This window comes from Micromys minutus, assembly GCF_963924665.1.
Source record: "Micromys minutus genome assembly, chromosome: 19".
In the NCBI taxonomy this organism is placed as follows: domain Eukaryota; kingdom Metazoa; phylum Chordata; class Mammalia; order Rodentia; family Muridae; genus Micromys; species Micromys minutus.
The window spans coordinates 18,216,312-18,240,246 of NC_137954.1; the positions used below are offsets into that span (position 1 = coordinate 18,216,312).

At 37.8% G+C, this 23,935-nt stretch overlaps 1 protein-coding gene across 1 annotated transcript in view; it reads left to right on the forward strand.

Moving 5' to 3' along the window:
- The window catches only part of CPS1 (carbamoyl-phosphate synthase 1), a gene marked incomplete at both ends in the record, with an annotated part of 104,874 nt that overhangs the window by 69,868 nt on the left and 11,071 nt on the right, over positions 1–23,935 (forward strand). Inside the window, 9 exons of the mRNA XM_080932798.1 lie at positions 1,163–1,344; positions 8,511–8,705; positions 9,129–9,196; positions 10,750–10,825; positions 14,547–14,624; positions 17,210–17,317; positions 18,783–18,872; positions 20,169–20,339; positions 22,310–22,384. Coding sequence (XP_080788924.1) covers positions 1,163–1,344; positions 8,511–8,705; positions 9,129–9,196; positions 10,750–10,825; positions 14,547–14,624; positions 17,210–17,317; positions 18,783–18,872; positions 20,169–20,339; positions 22,310–22,384 — 1,043 coding nt within the window. The remainder of the gene's footprint in view (positions 1–1,162; positions 1,345–8,510; positions 8,706–9,128; positions 9,197–10,749; positions 10,826–14,546; positions 14,625–17,209; positions 17,318–18,782; positions 18,873–20,168; positions 20,340–22,309; positions 22,385–23,935) is intronic.

The window sequence follows — 23,935 nt, forward strand, 5'->3', positions numbered from 1 at the left end:
AGTTTTCTAGTACCCTTTATAAACATTGATTCCATTATTCTAAGAGCTCACTGCTCACCAAACAAATGTTGTTATGATAAATGTTTTATTATTTAGATCTAGAGAAATAGTATTTAAACCCACGAAGCGATTTAGTGGCAAAAGAGTGGGATTCAAGCACAAATCTCGACTATAAATTTTATCTCCTTTTGTATCATTATATTACATCATAATTTTCACTCTTGTTCATAAAGAAGGGAATCAAATTAAACTCTCTCCCCAGGCTGATCCTAAAGCATGACTCTAATTCTAAAGGTGTTCCTTTTCAAAGGCCTCACCTCCAAAAACTGTGGATAATGATTGTGTTTCCAACACATTGATGTGAATTAACCTATTCGTGTTTGGTTTATGACCATACAACCTAAAACTTTCATGGCCATCTAAGCTCTTCTCTTTGGAAAGTGTCAATTTCCGATCTCATGTGATTCCTTTATTACTGTCATGTTCCATTGTGGTTCAGAGAATAGCCGAGCAGATGATCAGGTATATACATACTTGACAATGAGGAGCATGCTGCTACAAGTACATAAACATAAGACTCTTTAGAAGATAATGTCCTAATGCAAAGGCGTTAGTGCATGTACTTTTGTTTCCATGGTATCTCAGAAGAGTGGTATTTTGAGTCATTCAGGCCTTTATTATGCTTAGATTAGCTTATAGAAGCTCACTCACTCTTATAAAGGATGGGACTCTACAGTCAGTGAAAATATGTCAGAGCTGAGAGTCACCTTAGGGACTGTTGGGTTAGCCCTCTAAGAGGGAAAGCATTAAAGCAAGATCTCAAGTGTTCTAATTGCTGGCTTAGCTGTTTAGCACATTGAAGTCAGAGTGTTCACTCTGATTTCCTTCATTAAAGGAAGGTTATCTTTTTACAGTCCCATTGACATTGATGCTCTGAATTCTTCAAACATGAAGATACCTACTCCTTAGCTTAAGTATAATTCAAGCCAATATTTTATTATTATCTAACCAGTCCCCACTTTTCTTACTCTTAAGAGAATTTGTAAATAGGTTTAAAGTTCTATTTTAAGAATTTAATAGAAAGCATTGACTTCCTTCACCTGCATTGGCCGAAGAAATATTTCTTCTCTCACTCCTTTTTCTAATATCCTTGTCTCTGCAGGCAGCAGTGTGGAATTTGATTGGTGTGCTGTCTCTAGTATCCGCACACTGCGCCAACTTGGCAAGAAGACGGTGGTGGTGAATTGTAACCCAGAGACTGTGAGCACTGACTTTGATGAGTGTGACAAACTCTACTTTGAAGAGCTATCTTTGGAGAGAATCCTAGACATCTACCACCAGGAGGTAAAGAGTAGAGGAAAGAAAAACAAATCAAAAAGGAGAGAGATTTAGTTCATACCCTGTATATAATTATATTCATGTGTTCAGATTTATAGTGTAACTCTTCTTAGGACTTATCTTCAGTCTCTCCCACTGTCTGATTTTGTACAGAAATGCAACAAAATGATTGCCATGGCCTTTTACTTCTCACATCTTGGCAGAGAATGATCATTTCATGCTATTTTCCGTTTTGTTTGTATGCATCCCAACTATAGTGAAAATTCAGTAACACATACCAGTTACATATTGACTAGCATAAAGGTGTCTCCATACATACCTCTTGAAATGATTTAAGAGGTCATCTCTTCATGCAATAAATGATGTAGTTTAATGATGAACAGTTCTCAGGGCCGGGGGTGTAGGTCAGTTGTTTGCCAATGACCAGTTCATTCCTTATTCAATCAGATGAAACCATTACCATTGGTCTTCAGGTTGAGATTAGTGAGTCTATTACAAATGATTCTGGTTCCTATGAGGCTTTATAACAGTTGAACTTGACCTATCCTCATAACAATATTATTGAATATATATTTTTTATGGATTAGTGATTTAAGGTTACTCTAAATCTTAAAAACAGGTTATTTTATTTTACATAAATAACTGTTAGAAAATTCCATGGTGATATCCAATAGTTCGTCATTATGTAACTTTTGTTAATTCCTTACCACAAAAAGGTCTCATATGTGAGAAAAATACACTGAATTAAAGCCATAGGGTTGAATGAATTCTTGTTTTGAATGAGAAACAGTCTTGTGTGAGTTTCTTGAAATCTCTGTGATCTATCCTTTTGGTAATGAGTAATGTAAAGATGTAGGCACAGCATATGCAGGCACTGTGAAGGTGAGGTGGAATTATGGGTAATTGTGTATAGAGCTGAAGCAATGTGATGACTTCATGTTTACAAAGAGAAATAGATAAATTTAGCACCATTGTATACTTACAAGTGTCTGCTGAAGTCTGACCTTTTGATCTAAACACAGCATAATGACATTCATCGTACCATTTTATATAATCCATAATGTAGAAGAGGATTTAGCACTGTCACTGATAAGCGTTCTCTAGGTGACTCTTTTATATTCTCAGATAGATAGTTGAACAGCAAAAGCAAGACATTCTACAAATATTTCTTTAGCACTTTGTAAATGCCACACTTAGCAGGAAGGATATGTTGTGTCACTTTATTGCTGCGATCAAACACTATAACTAAAAATAGCATGTGGAGGAGAGGGTTCTATTCCATCTTGTACTCTGAGGTAACAGTTATTACTGAGGGAAGTCAAAAAAGACACTCAAGGCAGAAACCTGGAGGCAGGAGCTGATGCAGAGGCCATGGAGGGCTGCCACTTACTGCTTGCTTCTCATGGCTTCCTCAGCTCTCTTATAGAACCTAGGACCACCCACCTGAGGATGGCATCACTGTAGGATGGACTCACCACAAAAATTATCAATCAAGAAAACAGATAGCAGGATTTTCTATGTGCCAATCTGGAGGCTTCCTCTTCTAAAATGACTCTAGCCTGTGTCAGGTTGATATAAAAACTTGCCAGCTCAGATATTATACCTTCCAGGCATTAATATTAAACCTGGCATCCATGATGTATCATGAAAAATTAAACAGGTTTTGAAAAAATTATTAAGAAGTATCATATGTGATGGTGTCATGTAGTTTCTTGTGTGATGATTGCAGGAATATTTAGAGACTTCTGTATGGTTTTGAGATGTTCTCATAGAGAACTTTAAATGAAACTCTGAACATAATTGAAGGATTTTAAAGTAAATAATATATTGACCCTTCACTGAAACTTATTGACACCTAAAATAAACAATAACACATCAGAATGTAATATTATGCTGGAGAACATATAAGCAACATTCCATCTATACATCGACAACTATAGACATAATATTGATGTCTTTCCTTTCAGCAACCTCCATGATGCTACTTTATCACATCTGATAATGGGTGTAACTCTAATGCAGGAGATTGCCATTGTCCTCCCTTTAGATATTGAGTCCTCTAGCATGTTATATAGCTTTTATTTTATTTAATTTTTAGAAAATTGAAAATGTGAGTAACCATTTTCAAAAACATATTTAAGTCATTTTGAAAGGAAATGTCTTTCTTTCTCTGGAATGCATAATTACTTGGGGGTAACAGCAAGTATGATAGGTCTCTCAGTCTAGTTATGGACTATGATTAAACTTATAAAACAAACCATTAAGACATGACCTGTCCAGTGAGTAAAGCAGGCATCCACTGAGGAGGGTTTTGGTACAGGTTCTTGTGAAAGAGTGGACATCTACTTCCCACTTGTCTTTACTTTTCTTCTTTTCTTTCTTCCTTTGTTTATGTTTTGCTAGAAACTATTCTAGAAAAGGAATATTCATTCTACAGAGTTACCAAAAGCATCAGTTAGATTTTTCTTCTGATTGTGTGTCAAGGTTCTGCTGGAGGAGAGATCTGAATTTTGATAATGTATCTGATTGCTTGCTAACAACAGTGTAAGTGCTAAGGCTGAAGGAAAGAAGATGCTGGTGTCCACCGGTGACACAGCATGGCTGCATGCTATCTTGCCTAGGGTACAGCTTTGCTTAGCACATTTCCTATAAGGGGAAAACTGTTCTCAAGGTCATTTGAAGTAAATGACTTGGGGTTGTTATTTTTATAAATCATAACACCCACCATGCTTTTCATTACTAGATCTATGTGCATGGCACAGATTATTGTTTGAAATCTTCATAGGCTACAATGGATAAGAGCCACAGACATCTAGGTTTGAATTCATATATCTCTTTATTCTATACAAGATTATTGTTTGAAAAGTTATATAAATAAAAAACAGTAAGTTTAGTTACTTAGCCCCATTTAAGATGTTCCTCAATACTTTTATATTTATTCATTTAATAACATGTTTTTTTAATGTCTGACATGGTAGTATGCACTTTTGATCCCAGATACTTAGAGAAATGAAATAAAAAGGCAATTTTAGTCCACTATGTTAAGATTAGCCTGGTCAACATATAAAGACTTGATCTGAACACACACGCACATACACATGCATGCACACACACACACACACGTACACATGTGCACTCACCTCATATTCCATCTGAAAAAGAGCAAGACAATACCTTTGATGTTTTTGACTGAGTCTTCTTTTCTTTTTGCATACTTTGCTGGACTGTACTTTGTAAAAATGTATTCTGCATAAATTGTGTTAGTTTTAACACTATAGATCTAGTTGGACAATGGTACTTCTGTAACATAAAGAGCTAAATGAATGACTTACAAACATTAACCAGTAATGAACTAGTGCTCATTAGGGAATGAAAGACTTTAAATAGAAATCATTTTTAGCATTTGTTTTAGTTGGATTTACATATGATGCCAAGGTTCTCCATAAAGTATAATGAAATGTACCAAAATATAAGGCATAATCTTTCTCAGTAGTATATACAGTATAATTTTGTAAACTTGAGATAACTCACAAAATTTCAGAAATCAAAGCTATTTTTAATTAGGCAAAAACTATTTTTATTAATAAAATAATTTTTTACTTTTATTATGTTGCATTATGTCTCAATTGCAGCATTTAATCAGTACTGTCCAATATGAGTATAGAAAAAATTAAAATGGTCTCAAATAAATTTGAAGCATTTTCTTTTAATTCATTAGGGTTTTAAATAAATCTTGGTGTGATTGTAGCTTGGATAACGTTTAGAAATATCCTCATGTTACTTTAACTTAGGGATATCAGGTTTTAAAGTAGGAAGTGAAGCAAAGTAAACATGAGTAACCAGACATGTAGCTCAGTGTAATATGTTCGCCCCACATGCTTCATGTTCTATGCTCAGTCTTCAGTACAGTGGAACCTGGAGAACCTGTTGAATTGCTTTGGGACTAAATAATTTAGAAATATCTGTAGTACATTCTTAACTTCAAGGTATTATATTTCATAATATTACTGGTAATTGACTATAATGATGAGAAGTGTCCAGTGGGGAAATGCTAGGATCCTTTTTCCATGGATACACTTCCAATTCCTGTACTGAGAACTAGGAACAACCCATGTCAATGGTTGATCTCCACTTTTCCCATTGTGAGACCCTTTAATACAGTGCCTGATGTTGTGGTGACCCTCAATCTAAAATTATTTTTGTTGCTACCTCATGATTGTAATTTTGCTACTGGTATGCATTTTAATGTATATATTTGATGTGTAGTCCCTGTGAAAGGGTTGCTCTACATCAAACGGGGGTTGACACTCATTGATCTAATTGTGATTAGAATCTTCTGTGCAATGGTTCCATATCATTCTTCCCCAGCAAACATGCCCCCATGCCAAGTTCCTCTTGGTTCATGGACTAACCCTTCACAAGCTCCACATTTTGTCTCTGTAGCTCTCCCGTGGATACAAGTCAACTTCCCAGTGATGAATGATGAGTCTTTGGTTTGGAAAAGAAAGATTTGTGTTGTCTACTATCTCCCAAAAGTCTTACAGATAGTTTTCTTATCCTCTAACATCAACCATGTTTGAAAACAGCTAGTCGAGTGGGTCCAGCATTCAAATATTTTTATATATTACACAAGTGTAGCTTCACTCTCTACAGAGTTGAATTCATATGTCAGCTCTGAGTTAGCTGCATAAAAGGCTTGTGGCCTTCAGTGAGCCACAGTTTCTTTAGCTACATAATGGAGTTAGTAATATCTGCCTCATGAGGATTTTTTTTCAATTTTATTAGATATTCTCTGGATTTACATTTCAAATGTTATATCCTCCCTCCCACTCCCCTTCCTCCTCTACCTCAATTTTTTAAGGATCAAAGAGATATTTCAGAATATACAGTTAAGGACTAAGTAATGAGTAGTAGCTTCTATATTATTCTATATTTGTTATTAATTATTAAGCTGTTAATTTTTTAGAAAAAGAGAAATAAGTTTAATGGAAAAATTAAAAATATGGGTATATTCATTCAAACCCTTTTGTTCAACTTCAAGCTCTAATTTAGTGAAAATGGATGCTAATTTTAATTTATTTGAAGTCTTTTACATGGAAGTTTTATGTATAGGCTTAGTGGGAAATTTGTTTTTTAATCCTTGAAATCTTAATGATACTTATACCAAACTCAAAATAGTCAGAAAGAAGGATTGTGATAGTAAAGAGAATAACTGTTCTTAAGGGCTTTGCAAAGATCTATGTCGAATGCACTTTTAAAAGGTGTGAAAAATATGACCATTTATAAATATGCAGAATGGTTGGTTTATATGTTCAATACCATTTACAATGGTTTTAAAAACTCACTTGCAGTATGTTTAGGTGACACTGTAATTATTGTCTCTGAGAAGATGTTAGCTTCATTCCTTATAAGTGTAATCCAAAAGCAATTTAAAATTATGATAAAATTATTTGACATAGATAAATAACTTCAATAATTTTATCAATTTTCATTAATTAGGTCATTAGGACAAATATCTATTGGCTGTCATATTTTTGATATTAATATCTTATTTATAAACACAATGGATATAAGGTATTGAGGCTTGACCATCTTATTTAATCCACATATCAGCTGTGTGAGTCAGGGTGATGCTTCAGTACAATGTTATAGACAAATGATAGAACCTTAGGGTGAGTGATCATTACACAGTATGAAATGATAGGGTAAAAGATTGTTAACTGTGTGTCTAGTTCCCTGTTATCAAACCTCAGCTCTTCCTCACTGGTCCAGCTACAGTATTGGGAAGACTTAACAACACACACACACACACACACACACACACACACATGTTAACATATATGTGATACATAAAAGATCATACATATATCTGCTTATAAGGAATAAATATATATTCATGAATATATGCATATATAAACCAGGGGGAAGGAAGTAGGAAGTAAATGCTTTGCTGAGTACAGGGAACAGATACCAAAGTGTCAGCCAAAGGAAGCAGTTGGTATTTAGGAGGTCAGGGTAGGGATAGATGGATTTGAACTTATGGTTGATCAAATGCTAAGTAAATTAGGGTGTAGAAGGAATAGAACAATATATGGGTGTTATAAAGGATTTGTTAGTGTTGACATACATAGGTTGTAGATAATGAATAGTTTCACTGATATTCAGTGAGTTTCTATGGGCTGATAAGAGCAATGATGGATAGGAAAGGCTTAAATGCCAGGAATGGCAGGGGAGTGATCTTATTCTTTAGGCACTGAGTATTTTGAATTTTCAGATTCCCCTCTGCAAGCCCCCTATCCTATTTCCTCTTCCCTTGCTTCTATCAGGGTGCTCCCCACTGACCCACCCACTCCTACCTCACCACCCTAGCATTTCTCTATGCTTCAGGATTGAGCCTCCACAGGACCAAAAGTCCCTCCTCTCAGATAAGGCAATCCTTTGCTACATATATAGCCAGAGCCACGGAACTATCTATGTATAGTTTTGGTTGGTGGTTTAGTCCCTTGGAGCTCTGAGGGTTTAAAATCCAATACTCTTTTGCTTTGGTAAACAGTATGGAAATCTCATCATCATAATAAATATTTTGTTGTGGTAAATATTAAAAGGTAGAAACCTTTTATCTCACATTAGTGCTGGCTCTCTCAAGGTCATATGTCACTGTGGAGATCTCTATCTTGGTAGCTCCATGCTGCTTCTAAGAACTCAGGCACAGTTCACTCTACTGCCCCTGCATCTCATTTCACTCACTTTCCTCCACTGCCTGGTAAAAACATGACTCCATGATCATTAAATTATGAAACAAGTTTATATGTTAAATTTTCAATCCACAAACCCTCTACACAATAAGCGTACAACCATTGGACTGAAATATAAACAGCCCATCTATATGAGATAAATAGACCCATAGAAACTCTTTGAAATATTCATAACCACCTTATTCATGAAGACATGCGCCGAGGGAAACATTTACATCTGCTTCCATGTTGCCTCCTCAATCTCCACCCCCTCCCCTCTCTTCCATTCCTCCAGACTTTTCCCCACCTACCTCTCCACTGTCCAATCATGTATCGCCTTCACATCAACCCACAGGAAATGCTGCCAATATTATTAGCACGACCATCCATTCCTGTTTAGGTTACTCAAGTGACTGATATGTGGCTTGTTTGTTCCAGGCATGTAATGGCTGCATCATATCAGTCGGGGGCCAGATTCCAAACAACTTGGCTGTCCCCTTATACAAGAATGGGGTCAAGATCATGGGTACCAGCCCTCTGCAGATCGATAGAGCTGAGGATCGCTCCATCTTCTCAGCTGTCTTAGACGAGCTAAAGGTGGCCCAGGCTCCATGGAAAGCTGTAAACACATTGGTAAGGAGAGGAACAAGTGTTTCATTCTAATGCTCTCTTTTGAAGAGTCCTAACCTGAATGTTAACTACTGGAGAAGCTAACTAGAGGGCAGGTGGAATGTGGCACATGCTTAGTAAATTTACTGTAAAGTAGCTGTGTTTGATGATTGCACTTAAATGTTGATTATAAATAGACAGCAGCATTCTCATTAAGATTCAGACAATGAAAAGAAGTTCAAACTATTTTTGAACTAGATTTGATATGGAGAATGAGAAACCAGGAATTTTATGTATCTTGGTGTCCAATTTACATTTTAATGGAGTCTTTTGAGAGGAGGAATAAAAAGAGTTAGGTTATCCCTTTTAGATACCAGTCTGAATTTTTATTGCATATTTTAAACTATTCATACACTTTGTGTTGTTCTTTTTTCCCCTATTAATTAGAATGAAGCACTGGAATTTGCAAACTCTGTGGGCTATCCCTGCTTACTGAGACCTTCCTATGTTTTGAGGTAATATGTTGTTTTCTAGAACAATGTTTCAAAAACTGGGAGAGACAGAAACATGGGCTGCATGCTAAGAACACAAGGCTCTGGTGGGAAGGAATTTGTTAATCTAGACACAATCTCTGAACCAACAGAGGAAGCTTGAGTACAAATGTTCCCTCTTCCAGCTTAATTTTTGTCCCAGGAGTGGTAACATCTAGAAGAATTTCAGCTAAAGGCATTTCTTGGCCAAACTAAAGAGGGATAGTTTTACACAGAAAACATTAAAACACAACCTGGTGCATCTCTTGGCATCATCTATTTTTTTTTTTTTTTTTTGATAGTCAGAAATAACAGCCTCTTCTTGACTTTCATCAGTACCTTTTGATATTGTCTTTGTTTTGAATTTTGGGGGTTTTAAGATCAGTTATTTTTTTATTTATTTATTGTAATTGATGAAGTATGATGGTGAGGAACATGGGCACTGAGGAGCCTTTATAGTAAACGTTGAAAATAATTTATATCATCAAAGGAGTAGTTGTGAATTATAGTCCCTTCAGATGTTACCACATGTAAGAAACCACTTCACTGAACAAGGGATAATAGGAGAAACACAATTTACTCTGCACAATTTGGAAGTGTGAATGGGATTTGAGATGGGATCCTTTAAAATAATGAACAAATTTCAAAAGAAGAGGAAATGTGCCCTTTCATTGAAATGACATTTTGTGTAAACCAGTCTAATAATACTACTTTGAAGAATTAATGTAAATCAATTTAAGCAATAGGCATGTGTTTAAAGAGGGTTGGAAGAAAAAAAAAAGTCTTTGAATAGTAAGTTATATTCCCATTCCCTGAATCCTCAGGGTTATTGCTATAGTCACTGCCTCGCAAGCCAATAAAGTAATGGCTTTGTGCAGAACTTTATAGTAATTAGAAAAGGTAAAGAAAGTGTTATTTTTAAAAGAAGAGGGAAGTAACTTTTTTGCTTATTTGAGTGTTCCTCATTTCCAACATTCCCATTGCATTTCCAAAGTGTCAAAATTCAGAGTGATTCTACTTGAGAGCATTTTTTTACTTAGGAATTTAGAAGAAAGTGTACAGTTGAATATGTCTTAGTCACATATTGCATATCCCATTGGCACATATGAGAATCAGTTTTATTATTATAGAGATCGAGAAATGGAGACCTGTTTTGCATAGTGCTTGGGGATAAGATTATCTGTTGATAATGAATACTGAAGAAACATGGTGAGGGAAATTATAGTCTGGGCTGAATCCTGTTAACCATTAAGATTTACCTAGAACCCAGAACATATTGATGCTGTGAATCAAACATTATAATCCTGGAGCTATAGCAATTTCTGGGAGCAGCAGGGATTTATGGGGCCCCGCCCTTAAGTTCTTAGATGTCTTGCTTTGATTTACTGATGTTGTGATTACAAGAAATTAAAACGAAGCATAGACAAAAAAGGATACCGTTGTTCTGTGTTGGAACTAGAGATTGCCTGGCATTGTTCAATCTCTTACTTCTGAATTGGTAAAGGACACTCACCTGCTTTTCTCTTCATCATTCCCAGTGGGTCTGCCATGAACGTGGTGTTCTCTGAGGACGAGATGAAAAGGTTTCTTGAGGAAGCCACCCGAGTCTCTCAGGTAGTATCCCGTTTCTTCGCAATGACTTGGAGCGATCTTGTTTTGTATCCTGTATCTTGTTTTCTATGTGGGTTTTGCTTTCACATGAGGTTGTTGAGGTAGAGGTCACCTCCTTTTTCTTCTGTGTACTAGTTTCTTACCTGTGACAATGGAAACCTGAAAGGAAAAAAATGTCTTTATGTGATGACTGGATTCTTAGTGTTGGTGGGAGACCTGTGTATCTTTCATCATTAGATTAATTTGTTTGGAGACTCTGGGAATGTGAATGGATAAGCACCCATGCTGGATGCTTAATAAGTATCTTGTCCTTTTCGTGAGCTCCATGCTGGTCAAGTTATTCCAGGGGCTCTATCTCCAGGAAGATCCAACCATGTTTATCATTATCAGATGAAAGCTTTCTTTGCTTTTAATCCTCACACTTGGGCACTTGGGGATTGGCCTTAATCAACCACACAACTTTATTAGTTAGTCGCCTTGTTCACCTATTGATTTCTTTTTCCATTCTCACACATTGCATTTGCGAGTTAATAAAAATGTTTATAATTTTGTAGTGACTTAAGGCACCCTTCTTAACTGCCCCAAGCTTTCACTTCCTCCTTTGGTGTTACCTTGGTGTGATCCATTTAAGATTTACCCAGCAGGGTTATTGATTTGCAGACCTCTCACTGTGGAGGATGAAAGTAATGTTTTCCTTTAAAAAGCTTTCAAAAGCTAGTTTTTTTTTTTTTTTTTTTTTTTAAAAGAACAATTCGGAGGAGAGTTTGATGTTAGGCAAGTGGAGTTTGAAGGGAGCTGAAGAATGGAGTCAGAGCTACTTCAGAGCAGGAAAACAAGCATGGACTGCTCTGGACACATGAACCCAGGCTCCTTTTCTCCATGACAGCTCTTCTTCAAGGATGTTTAGTCATGAAGAAAGTGGAGAGGGAGGATGAGTGAGAAGAGAATGATAATGCTAAAGAAAGAAAATTAGTGGGGTTAGAACTCGAATTGGTAGGAAAGTCAGTTACTGAAGGACATCTTCTTAATGGGGCAGTGAACTAGTTTTTATATTATAATCTCTGCCCAAGATTCTGTTGTGTTCCTCTTTTGAGAGGTCAGTAACTATACCCTACATTTGAGGGATGGGATAAGGTTATTTTTATTTCAGCCTCAGAGGACTTCACTCAGTAAAGACTTACATTTACCTTTCTGATAGGGTGTCAGCTGATACAACAGCACAGTTTTGTAAGAGAGATGTCCTGACGGAATATCTTCTAGCTCAAGACTTTCCATCATGCTACAGTAGAACCCATGGCTCTCACCTTACATTTAAAGTAAAATCAGCGCTGCTAATCGTTTCTTTTCCTGCTCATTCACATGCATTAGCCAACAGTTATTGTTCTGTTCTCACTACCAAAGGAAAGTGAAACATGTGAATACATGTGAAAAGCTAATCTATACATTTACCTTGTGTGTGTGTGTGTGTGTGTGTGTGTGTGTGTGTGTGTGTGTATCGTATTGGTGTTTATGCACTCACACACATATACTGTTCTTGCATATTTTCTTTGCTAGTAACACCAAAGCATAGAAAAATTATAATTACATCTAAGCTTTGCAATAGAGAAAAGGTAGGCTGCTGAGGGATACCATTAAAAAACAAAACAAAACAAAAAAACCTTGATGTTCAGTTCTTGAGGAGAGATTTTAAAGGTAAGTGCAACTCAGATCTATTTCTTTATTAATCTTAACATGTGAGGAATGATTAATTCAGCATTAATTAGGTGGACGTCTGTTGGGTGAGCAGCAGAGATAGCATATATAAAAGGCTGAAGGTGAGAAAGACCATCGGGTTACTAGAAACTGACAAAGCATTCATTACATAGCGTGGACACAAAATAGGTCACTGACTGTACGACTGTAGTGCAGAAAAGGTGAACTGCATAGCAAAAGCAAATTCATGGAAAAGGTTTAGTGGCTACTCTGGCAGGTCAGAGGGGGTGATGGCACTGCTTTGGAATGACGTAGAGAAGGATATTGAAAATATTCATTGAGGGGAATTGGAAAATGGAAAGAGGGTGAGGCGGAAAGGTGTTGTGACTGAATCCAGAGTTTCTGAGCAGACAGCAGGGCTAGAAAGCAGGGACACAACAGAGATCAGGCTTGCTAGGGAAGCAGAGAGTGTATAGTAAAAGGAATGTGTTTTATGTTAGACCATTTGAATGGGGCAGCCCATGAAGAATCTAAACAGGGATGGTATGAAGGCAGAGGGCTGTATTCTGAGGACCAGAAGGATTAATGGGGCTGGAGAGATGGCTTAGTGATTAAGAGTATACACTGCTCTTTTAGAAGACTTGAGTTTGGTTTCTGGTTACAAAGCTGCAGAATTATCCATCTCCTCCGGCCTCTACAGGCATGACCATGAAATGTAGATATCCACAAACAGACCCACATACATATACACATGGTTAAAATAAAGTAAATTTTAAAGGAAAGGGGATGGGTGAACATAGAGACATGAATACTGATTTTGAAATTAATAGCTTATCCTTTAAAGTAAAACTTTGGAAATGAAGGCAATCACTGATGAGTAAGGACAGAAGACAGGAGCAGGTAAGATGAACACCCAGCGGATACCAGTAATCTAGGGCTCAGTGGAAGATACAGAATGATGAGGAGCCTTGTGAAAGAAGCATGAAAACATATCTGTACATTTAAATTCTATTTATAATGTTCAAGGATATAAGTTAGATCTCACACATGCCCAAGAGGATGAATTATAACATGGTAGCTGGAAGGGCTTAGAGAAATCATTTAAAAGTTAGCTCCTGGCCTAGGCTTTGAAAGAGAGAGCTGCAATATAAAATACTGCATTGAGAGAAAAGATGAAGGTCACACAGGAAGTAGTTATAAAGGCCAAGTAAATGTAACAAGTGGCCCAGATTGCAGGATCCCATACCATAGGGGAGGAGGCTTCCAGCGACTGGCCAAATCACTAGGTATCCTCTTCACTTAGTGCAGAGGAAGTTAGTCTGGGTCTGCAGGGGGACCTCAACATTGTCCTATGACAGCTGAGTACAGGAAGCAATTCAAGACTGGCAAGCAGTCCAGGACACTGCCAAAAGATGTGCATGTTAAGGTTAACTGAGAAATAGATTTGATTTCCAGTTGTCAGCTGCATACTCTAAAAGCAGGACAAGGCTTATAAACTTCAGAGGAGGATTTTGTCCTAAAAGAAAAGGAAAACAACAACAACATCTCACAACTCACCATCATTACTCTCTTTTAAGCTTATTCAGATTTCTTATACAGTTCCTTCACGTTTCTGAGCTGGAAGCTGTGGCATTTGCAGAAACCAATGAGAAGAGAGTCAGATGCAACAGTCACCTATAGGTACAAAATACGCAGAGGCTTATTGATGATTCTGGTGGAAGGGAAGGAAGTGCTATTTGTTTCATCCTTAGTCTTCTCTTTTCTCAAACTGGATCACAAACCAATATTTGTCATTTCAGAACTCATTTGCTGTTTGCTGAGCCTCCAGAGTTGCAGGAAACACACTTACTTTTACTGTAAAAAGAACATCATCTTATTCTTACAAAACAGACTGGCTAGTGAGCTCCTGTTGTATGTTCAGCCTTATGTTTTCTGCAGTCGCTGCCTTGTTATTTATCCAAGCTACACGGCTACCTGCTATTACGCGTGGAATTTCTGCTCAAGTTCTTGCTTCTGTTGATTCTGTCGGCAGGAACACCCAGTGGTGCTGACCAAGTTTGTTGAGGGGGCCCGGGAAGTGGAGATGGACGCTGTTGGCAAAGAAGGAAGGGTATGTGTTAATGCTGTCTCTCATTTCTCCCACCAGCTTTTAATTTGTCGCAACCCTGAAATGGCCACAGGTTAGAATTCACAGTCTCTAAAAATCATGTCTGACCATAGCGGGGAAGCTGTTTTATCAAAAGTACAGACACTATCACAAACATCACTCTCCCTCCCCCCATACTTCCTTAATAACAACCCACAAAACAAACAACCAAACCCACAAAACCCTGAAGGCCAGCTCTCAAAGTTGCTGAAGATTGAGTTGACTTCTCATGGGTATCATATTCCTTGGCTTTCAGACTGTCAGCCTTTCTCTTTGATAATGTTCAGTATCCGTTACAGGACCCCACTCCTCATTCTTGAATAGATCTTTCCTTCTCGCTTTCTTTTGTCTGTGGCTTTTCTTTTATGTCCCAGCCAGTGTTGTAAAAACACCCAAACACTTTGCTTTCTAGAATTTCTAATTGAGTCTCTGATTTTTCTTCTCTTATTTCCCCGCACTCTCTCCTCTCCTTTTCATTGGATTAATAAAGGCAACCAAATATAATTGTGTAGGCAGAGTAACAATGTAAAATTAGCTTTACTATATCACATCTGAAATGGCTATAACCTCGAAAGCCTCTGACTTCAAGGAGAGCGGATGTGGAAGCAAGCGTGTTTAACTCAAATTTGCTGGTTGTCTTAATAAAGCAGAGGGCATGCTATTTTACTCGCCTCAAGGATGGAGTTAACCATTGGCCTTCATCTTTTGTTTTGAAAATGTTTCAGAACACTAACAGATATGTCAAATCTATTTTTTCCCAAACAGATTAGCTGTGTAGAGTAGAGTTTTCCATTTTCTTTAAAAATTATGATTGTTTCTTCTAGCCTCAGATTCTCATAATACTGATTTGAAACATTCAGAGATAATGTGTCCAGTCTTCTGTCTTCAAGGACAGGAATTTTTGCTGATACATCTTCAGAGGGGGACTCATCTGAGTCTTTTAAGTTGCTGACAAACAGCACAAATCACTTTAAGATTACACATGGTTTTTTGCCTTTATTTTTATTCATGTCTGGGATGGATCTGAGGACGTGGAAGATTTTAAGCAAGTGTTCTACCCTGGAGCTACACTCTCTTACCTCTTAGGTTATATAGTACAGTCTTCTTTCTGGTTGGGAAAGAACCTCTCACATGCTATCTATCTTAGAACAATCTTTTCCTTTCTAGGAATCTCATTTTCAATCTCCCGTTTTAGATAATAAATTCGCCTTTCTACCTTTAATATTTGAAGCAGGGATAGAGAGGAGGGATGTGACTGTCCATCTGTGGAAATAGAGAGAGGGGACTCTGGGACAGTGTGCTTGTTTGCCTATTGTGGTTTGGCTGGAGCCTATGCTGGCTCATCAGCCTGGTTTTGGTCTGGGTTTCTGGAATGTGGACTTTTCTTTGTTTTTACTCACACTCCCTTGCACATTGTTCTATAATCTGTCTTTTGGAATTATTTTATGTTACTCTAACAATTTTTAAGTTCATCCCCAGAAATGGGCATATCAGATTTATTTATCTTAATGCTTCTGAGTTCAGTGGGATGACTGCTCCTGCTTTTCCTACACACTCATAACTGTTAGGTTATATATTAGAGTCTTCTTTCTGGTTGGAAAAAATATCACAGACACATAGACACACACACACATACACACACAGGCACACACACACACGTGCACCCATGCATTCACCCACCTATGGTCCTACACATAAACATATGCTGTCAGACTTACATGCACAAGCATGCACACATGTGAATTTATTTCATATGAAATCTGCCTTTAACAAATCTTCCATGAATATAAGCATCAATGTTATTCCCCTCTCATTAGAAACCAATGGCATGTAGCCTTTTCTAGGTCTCAGAGCTCAAAATCGACATCAGAAGAATGGAAACTCAGTAACACTACAATTTAAGTCATTTATACAATTGATGAAGAACTAAGCCTCATAAGTTTCTGAGCAACATATTTTATTAACACAGGGACTAAAGTTATTGAGGTTATAGGCTTCAGAATCTGACAGGCAAGAGTTCAAGTTTCTTTCAGTCTCATGAACTTGACACACACTTGGCTATTCCTTCTAAAGAAGGCCTTTGCTTACTTCAAACAAGAACAAGAGTACTTTCTTGTCTCTCAAACTTCACTTTAAAGATAATCTGCACCACATCTTCAGTCTTTCTCTCTTCAACAAACTTTGTGTCTGTGTGATGCCACTCACATCGTTAGGTAGTCACCTCTCTTGTCTTCTTCCCTGTGGACTAAAAGATAAAGCTGTTCTCGCTGTAATTTCTTGTCCTAACCTCATTAGTCAGTATGGCTTGACTCAGTCTTCTACTGTTTACATGCTTAGTAATTGGAGGCAATTGGTAAATAGTTTTCTAGTCCCTCTTTTCCCCATCGAGGCTATTTGTCACTGCACGTTGAGGCCGGGACAGTAACACAGCTCTCTCCTGCTCTGAACAGGGTCTGCTCACTAATGGTGCCAGAACATCAAAGGGGAGGTGATGGAGTAGTGCCCGGAAGTAGGTGTCTCATAACTTTTTAAAACTCGTCTCTTGACAGGTCATCTCCCATGCCATCTCTGAACACGTTGAAGATGCAGGTGTCCACTCAGGGGATGCCACATTGATGCTACCTACGCAGACCATCAGCCAAGGAGCCATCGAAAAGGTCATCATTTAGAAATGAGGGTAGAAAGGGAGCAGTGAAGGAGAGAAATCACCACCAAAACAACAGAAGAATCCTTTAGTTTTAAAAACACTAAGCATTGAGGCAAGGCATGCCTTATGCTAAATTTAATGAGGGACTTTCTTGCCCTTAACCAGCTGAGTGTTTTAGAGATGGTCTCTTTCACTGTGGTTAGAGCCTGTTTGGTTGTAGCGGACATCTAGATATCTTTAGTGGACATTCAGATGACCCAGGTAACTTGCTTAAATACCTGCATCCACTCTGAATTTCTGAGGCCATTAATCTGGAAACTTCTCCGAGTTTTCCTATTCACCAAGTCTCCTAAAGTTATAATTACCACTGACCTAGGGATCCATTCTAGAGACTGGATACCACAGGTAATTCTGATATCTGAGACTGACTTAGGGGAAACTTTGCAACCGGAGCTCTCATTCTTTACTCTGAGCCCCACTTAAAGCCAGCACATTGTGATATTACTCTTGGCCACTTTTTGAGAGCAGTTCCTTTAAAGATATGACTGCATCAGCATCCAGTATGCCTGGCAAGTTATGGGCATGTGGACCCCGTCATCCTAAGTCAGAGAACATAAGAGAGGTCAAGTTGACCTGACCTTTATAGAGAGCTTCTTTTATTTTTATCCTACTGCAAGAATTTGTGCTGGCCATTGGATATATTCTGAAGGCCTTTGCTCTAGGATATGAAGGTAATTGAATGCTTTGTAATAACAATAGTGTAGGAGTTTTCAAAAGCCTTTAGATTTAACTGTGATTCAGTCTTTCATGTTACGGTGAATAAGCACAAACCACAGATTTTTCCAAGTCTTTCCGAGCGGACATGCCATAAACTGGGCTTCCTTCCATATCCACTTAAATTGCTGACACACTCCTGTATCTGTCATAAGTGGAGGCTTTTTGCTTCCTGTCATCATTGCCAATCTTGGCATGGGAAGCTTTAATTTCTTGCTGGGTATAAGGTCTCCTACCTGTGACATAGAGACATGGAAGGCCTCCCTGCAAACACTATTTCCTTCTAAACAGAATATCTTATAGAGTTTAGTGTACCAGAAAAGCAACAGAAAAGAAATCTCCCTGGCTGCTTTGCATGTATTTTGAGAGTCTGCCCCTCTCAGCAGATAGGTCATTAGAATGATGTATGGTTTAAGTTACAGTTCCCGGTGTTGAAGGAAGTAGAAAGGAAAGAATTAATTTAGCTTTTTGTGGAAAGAAAAGAGTATATAATTCAAGAGATAGCTCTACAGAGGACAGATGTTCTTGTAAAATATTTGTTTCTTGACCCTTACTATTACCCATTATTGCTATTAACTATCATCATTAATGGGGACATAGATCACTACAAAGAGACACAAAGGGTGGCTAGACAGAGTTCTGCATCTCTTTAAGTCTCCACCACTATGTTCTCAATCACATGTCATTGTCTTTTCCCACAGGTGAAGGATGCCACACGAAAGATTGCAAAGGCTTTTGCCATCTCTGGACCATTCAATGTTCAGTTTCTTGTCAAAGGAAATGATGTCTTGGTAAGAAATATTAATGTTCTTGTAGGACTTTGCCATCTTGTTAGTTTATGTTGGCCAAGTTGTACTGAGCTCCACCCTGCTGATCTCTGTGACTCTTACAGTGTCTCCTCTCTGAGAGGGATGTTGCATAGTGAGTAATGTCTCTCCTGTTTGAAGGCAATGGCCTTTGGTGGTACTAAGATGTAAGTAACACTCACAGATTTGTAAAGTACTTGATGTGGTGCAAAATCACCATATCCCACCTGCAATGAAGTACATGTGGACGTATGCATATCTTACAGTGAACAGCACATGTATTTATAAGTTTCTTCACTGAAGTCTGACTTGCTCCTTACCCAGAGAACAAAGTTGTTTTAGAAACCATTTTAAAGACAAAATACAAAATGTAATTTAGACCAATTGGATGGTTTCCAATTATTTTATTTTATTCAAATGATTAGCAACCTATCTGTTCACTATTTACCATGGAGTCAAGGGGTAATTACAGTTGAATTAATGAGGCATATTATCCACATTCAAATACTTTGTAATTTAATGAGGACTGGGAGAAGTGTACTAAGAGCTTTAGTAGCTGCTGGAGAAGACTGTAAATGTCTTTGAAGTTGAAAAGGAAGATCACATTTCAAAATATAATTCTCTCTATATATGTCACATATTTGCATATCTGAATATCATATCTTATATGGAGAAAATAATAAAGGGCTTCAAGAAAAATTTAATGTTATGAATGAAAGTTTATAGACTAACTCAAATTTTGGTAAGTCGAAGGTAGAGAGAGTGTTACCCATGGTGTAAGATCATCTACAACAGTGACTAACTAGCACTTTTGGGAGATATTCATTGATCTTCATACTTAGAGAAAGTGTTTTTCTACACTGGGATTTGAATAAAATCTTGGAAAGTAGGACTTGGGCCATTAAAGTGGTTTAAGAGAAGAGAGATACACGTTGAGGCAAGAAGTTTCAGTTCTTTGACCAGCTGAGCTTTTATATGAAGCCACCAGGATTCCAGTGGCGGTATTTCAGTTAGGAATGTCACATCATCCAAACTCTGCATTAAATGAAATGCATCAGAAATACACAGAGATTGAGCCAGGAAATAGGATGGAAAAGAGCCACAGTTCAAAGATCTTGACAACAAGGAGGTAATTAGTTAGAAAAAAATGTAAGCACTGGAGATAAAGGAGATGAGGTTACAGGAGTGTTAGAAACAGAAGGAAACCAAGGGACAAAATCAATATTGAGATGGTTGTTACTAGCTTTCATCATCCTCTTCCTTTTGAACTTATCTCCTTAGGTGATTGAATGCAACCTGAGAGCATCTCGATCCTTCCCCTTTGTCTCCAAGACTCTTGGGGTGGATTTCATTGATGTAGCTACAAAGGTGATGATCGGAGAGAGCATTGATGAGAAGCGTCTTCCCACACTGGAGCAGCCCATCATCCCCTCTGACTATGTTGCCATTAAGGTAACATTTTGCAGTGTGTATCATTTTATAAGAAGAATGAAATTTTATAAGCAGAAACTGCCTGTGGATTATTTGCACTTAGAGAAACATTGACAACCATCATGATAGTGTAACCTCGAAATTAGCTAGCCAGGTGGATTTTATCCCATGTTTCTGCAGCTGACACATTTTGGTGCTGGTTTAGTTAGCAAATCAAAATTTTAGGCAATCTTGTTTAGGACAAGACTGAATTGTGAACAGTCTCCAGGAATTTGTGAGTCTCGTAAAAGTGGTTACCCTGAGGGGCTGGTTAAATTCTTACCACCTTGGCTGCCTTTCTTAGTTTGTACTTTCTTCAGTGGTACAGATTTTTCCCTTTGGAAAATTGAAATGACAGTTTATAGTGGTGCTGTGAAGGTGACAGAATTAAGATTACATTTTAATAATACTTTGATCATAAAGCCATCATACCCCTCTAGCTGCCTCAGTATATACATAATTATGTAGTCATAATTATGTACTTATAAGTATGTACTCATAATTATAAATGCTTTGATGGACAGAACTAAGCATTTATAAAATAGACAAATACATTTGAATCTCTTAGAAAAAAACCACAATATAAAATTGAGTAATATTGTGAAATATAGTTAATTTATGTGACATTGATTGTTTTGAATGTGCTTCTCAACTTGGGGGTTGTGACCTCCTTGGGGGCATCAAATAACCTATTCACAGGGGTCTCAAATCAGATATCCAGAAAATGAGGTATTTACATTGTGATTCATAGCCATAGCAAAATTATACTCATGAAGTAGCAATAAAGATAACTTTATGGCTAGGGGTCACTACAACCCGAGGAACCTTATTAAAGGGTAGTAGGAAGGTTGAGAACCGCCATTTAAAAAGATTCTGTTCCTATATGTACTGGTATCTCCATCCGTGATTCTGCTTCTGATGAGGCTCCAACTTCTGACTTAAGTTGTATGTGTTTATGTTGTTTCTAGAAACCAAAACTGTAAAGCTAATGCGTTAGGATTCCGTTTTTATAAACTGATGAACATATATGGCACTATGTCATAATTTCAACTAAGTAACTTTTCAAAATGTCCGGAGTTTTACATCTTTTCTTCATAGATTTCAGTGCACATAATCATTGTTTTTCATGGTCCTTATTTGTTGTCAGTTTTAAAAGTCCTAGTGTGGCTGATGGAAAAGAGCCAATAGCAGAACAAAAAAGGTGGGAAGATAGGCGCCTATAATAACTTTATTAAGGTCCTACAGTAAAATCACCCCAAGCTCATTTTCTCACAGAAAGTGTGGCTATCAATGGAAGGATCGTCTGGACCAGATAAACAGTCAAATGTTAGGAAATAAGAACTCAGTCTTTGGGAGCCACACTGATAAAATAATTGAATAGGAAGTACTTCAGTGTTCTTGCTTGTATGGAAAAAAAGATAGAAAAAAAAAATGTTTCCAAGCAGAATGTTTTTCAAAGCTTTTAAGAGGTATCAACAACACTTCAATATCTCAGAAGTCAGCTCACAGACAGCCACGTCTGGCAAGGTGGCTTGGTGCAAGTTCAAATGAACGAAATAAAGGAGAGGAATGTTCCAAGAGCCTATCAAGGAAAATGTGTTTGAACTCTGCCTTTGGGAGAGTCATGCCCAGTAGATGTTGTTTGAAAGAGCTCCAATAAGAATATGCAGGCCAGATTAGCAATACTGGTCTAGACTAGTCACAGGGGGATATGTTTCCAAAAACCATTTGTGATTACTTCACCCAACTTTTGGGCAAGGAATACAAACATCTTCTTGGAACAGGATTTTAAAGCTATTTTTCAAGTCAGATTTTTTTTTTTTTTTTTTTTTTTTGGGCCAGAGAGACTCTATTTTTTTTTCTGCCCAACACACCCTGCCTAATGAATCCTGTGGGAGATTATTCCTTTCATCCCTTTATCTCACATTTTCCTTCCCTATCGCCTCTGACAGGCTCCAATGTTCTCCTGGCCCCGACTGAGGGATGCTGACCCTATTCTGAGATGTGAGATGGCTTCCACGGGAGAGGTAAATGGGTAATAATTCATGAGTGCTCTTGTTAAGCCGCCCTGGAAATCTGTTCTATGATCTGACTATGGCACTGTAGGGAAAGTCATCACTGGCAAAAGAAACGTAAACGTCACAAGCTTCTCCCAAAGGTGTAGGAAGTTTTAGTTAAAAGCAAGTCAGTCTTCTATCTTTTGTAACAAGTTGACATTTCTACATGCAAACCTGGGAATCGAGGAGACCTGTGCGCTTAACTCATTTCCACATAACCCACTGTGAACAACAGTCGTGTATTTCTCTAGACATCTGAGTATATTCTGTGTCTTCATAAAGTTCTCACATACTTCTGTAATAATGAAACCTCTGCCTCGCTATGACTGAAGCAGAGAAGCACATCTTTATTGGAGATGTGTAGAATGACACCATTACAAAGATCATAGATGTGAATTGTGGAAATTGTGAATACATGAAAAATCCCAGCCCACCTTTAAGGTGAATCCCAGCGTCAACCTCTTGTGGATGGTCTAAAAACTATAATGGGGCTGGCCACTGGATGTCCCTCTTCTCTTGTGTTGGAATTGTGTCGAGTGAAGGTTTCTTTAAGAATGTGAAATGTGTTTTCTCATAGAGAGCTGTCAGATTCTAGAAAGTTCTCTACATGTCAGTGTCAGGACATTTTATGAATCACCTAGCCCTTGACAGACATACCCGTTCCCACCTTCAGATCCTCATCTGTGCTCACTGGAGTGGCAACACCAGGCTGTGAAGCATCATTGTCTCTCTTGGTATTAAGGAAAGAATCTAAATAGGAGAATATTTAATTGCAATGGATGCGTGATGTTTTATATGGTTGCTTGGTTACAAGCACGAGCTTTGATGAGAAGCCAAGTGGGACCAGGAGACAGGAAGGGAGGGATGAGAGACTGCGGTGATGCAGTCACATTCTTAGAAAGTGGCTCTTGATCCTTTTTCCATGTTTCTTGATGCAGTTAGAAAACAGGCCTCACTGTGAACTATGGGTATACATTATTCCCAGACAAAGGATGCTGTTTCAGGTCCATTCTGATCCTATGATTCCGCAGTGAATGCAGAGCAAGAACAGAGAGAGGTCTGTTTCTCTTCTCCTGCTTCTCTAGTGTGGCATGACTGTTTTCAGGGTTTATGTCCTCTTTGTTTCATACAAGGAGGATGATATGAGCCACTTAGAAGCCGTCCCTATTTGTCGTCTCCTTTCTAAACCATAAAAAGAATTCTTCTAATATTAAAGCTGTATTTCCAAGTGTCATCAAGTATGATGTTTCAAATTGTTTCATAACTGAATAGGGAATAATAAATCCAGATTAGAAATCTCAGCTATGCTTCCAAGACACTTTTATAGTGTTTAAGTGGCTTGCGGTAGAGTGCATAAACACCCCACTTCTTATCTCTAATTAAGGGGCATTTTATTTTACAGGCTAAAGTGAGGATACAATCCAGATATTTATAGGACTATTTGACTTTGCTGGGCTACCTGTTTTGGATACTTGCACTTCTGATCAGACTTCAGGGTTCCTCTCAGTGGCAGTGAGACTC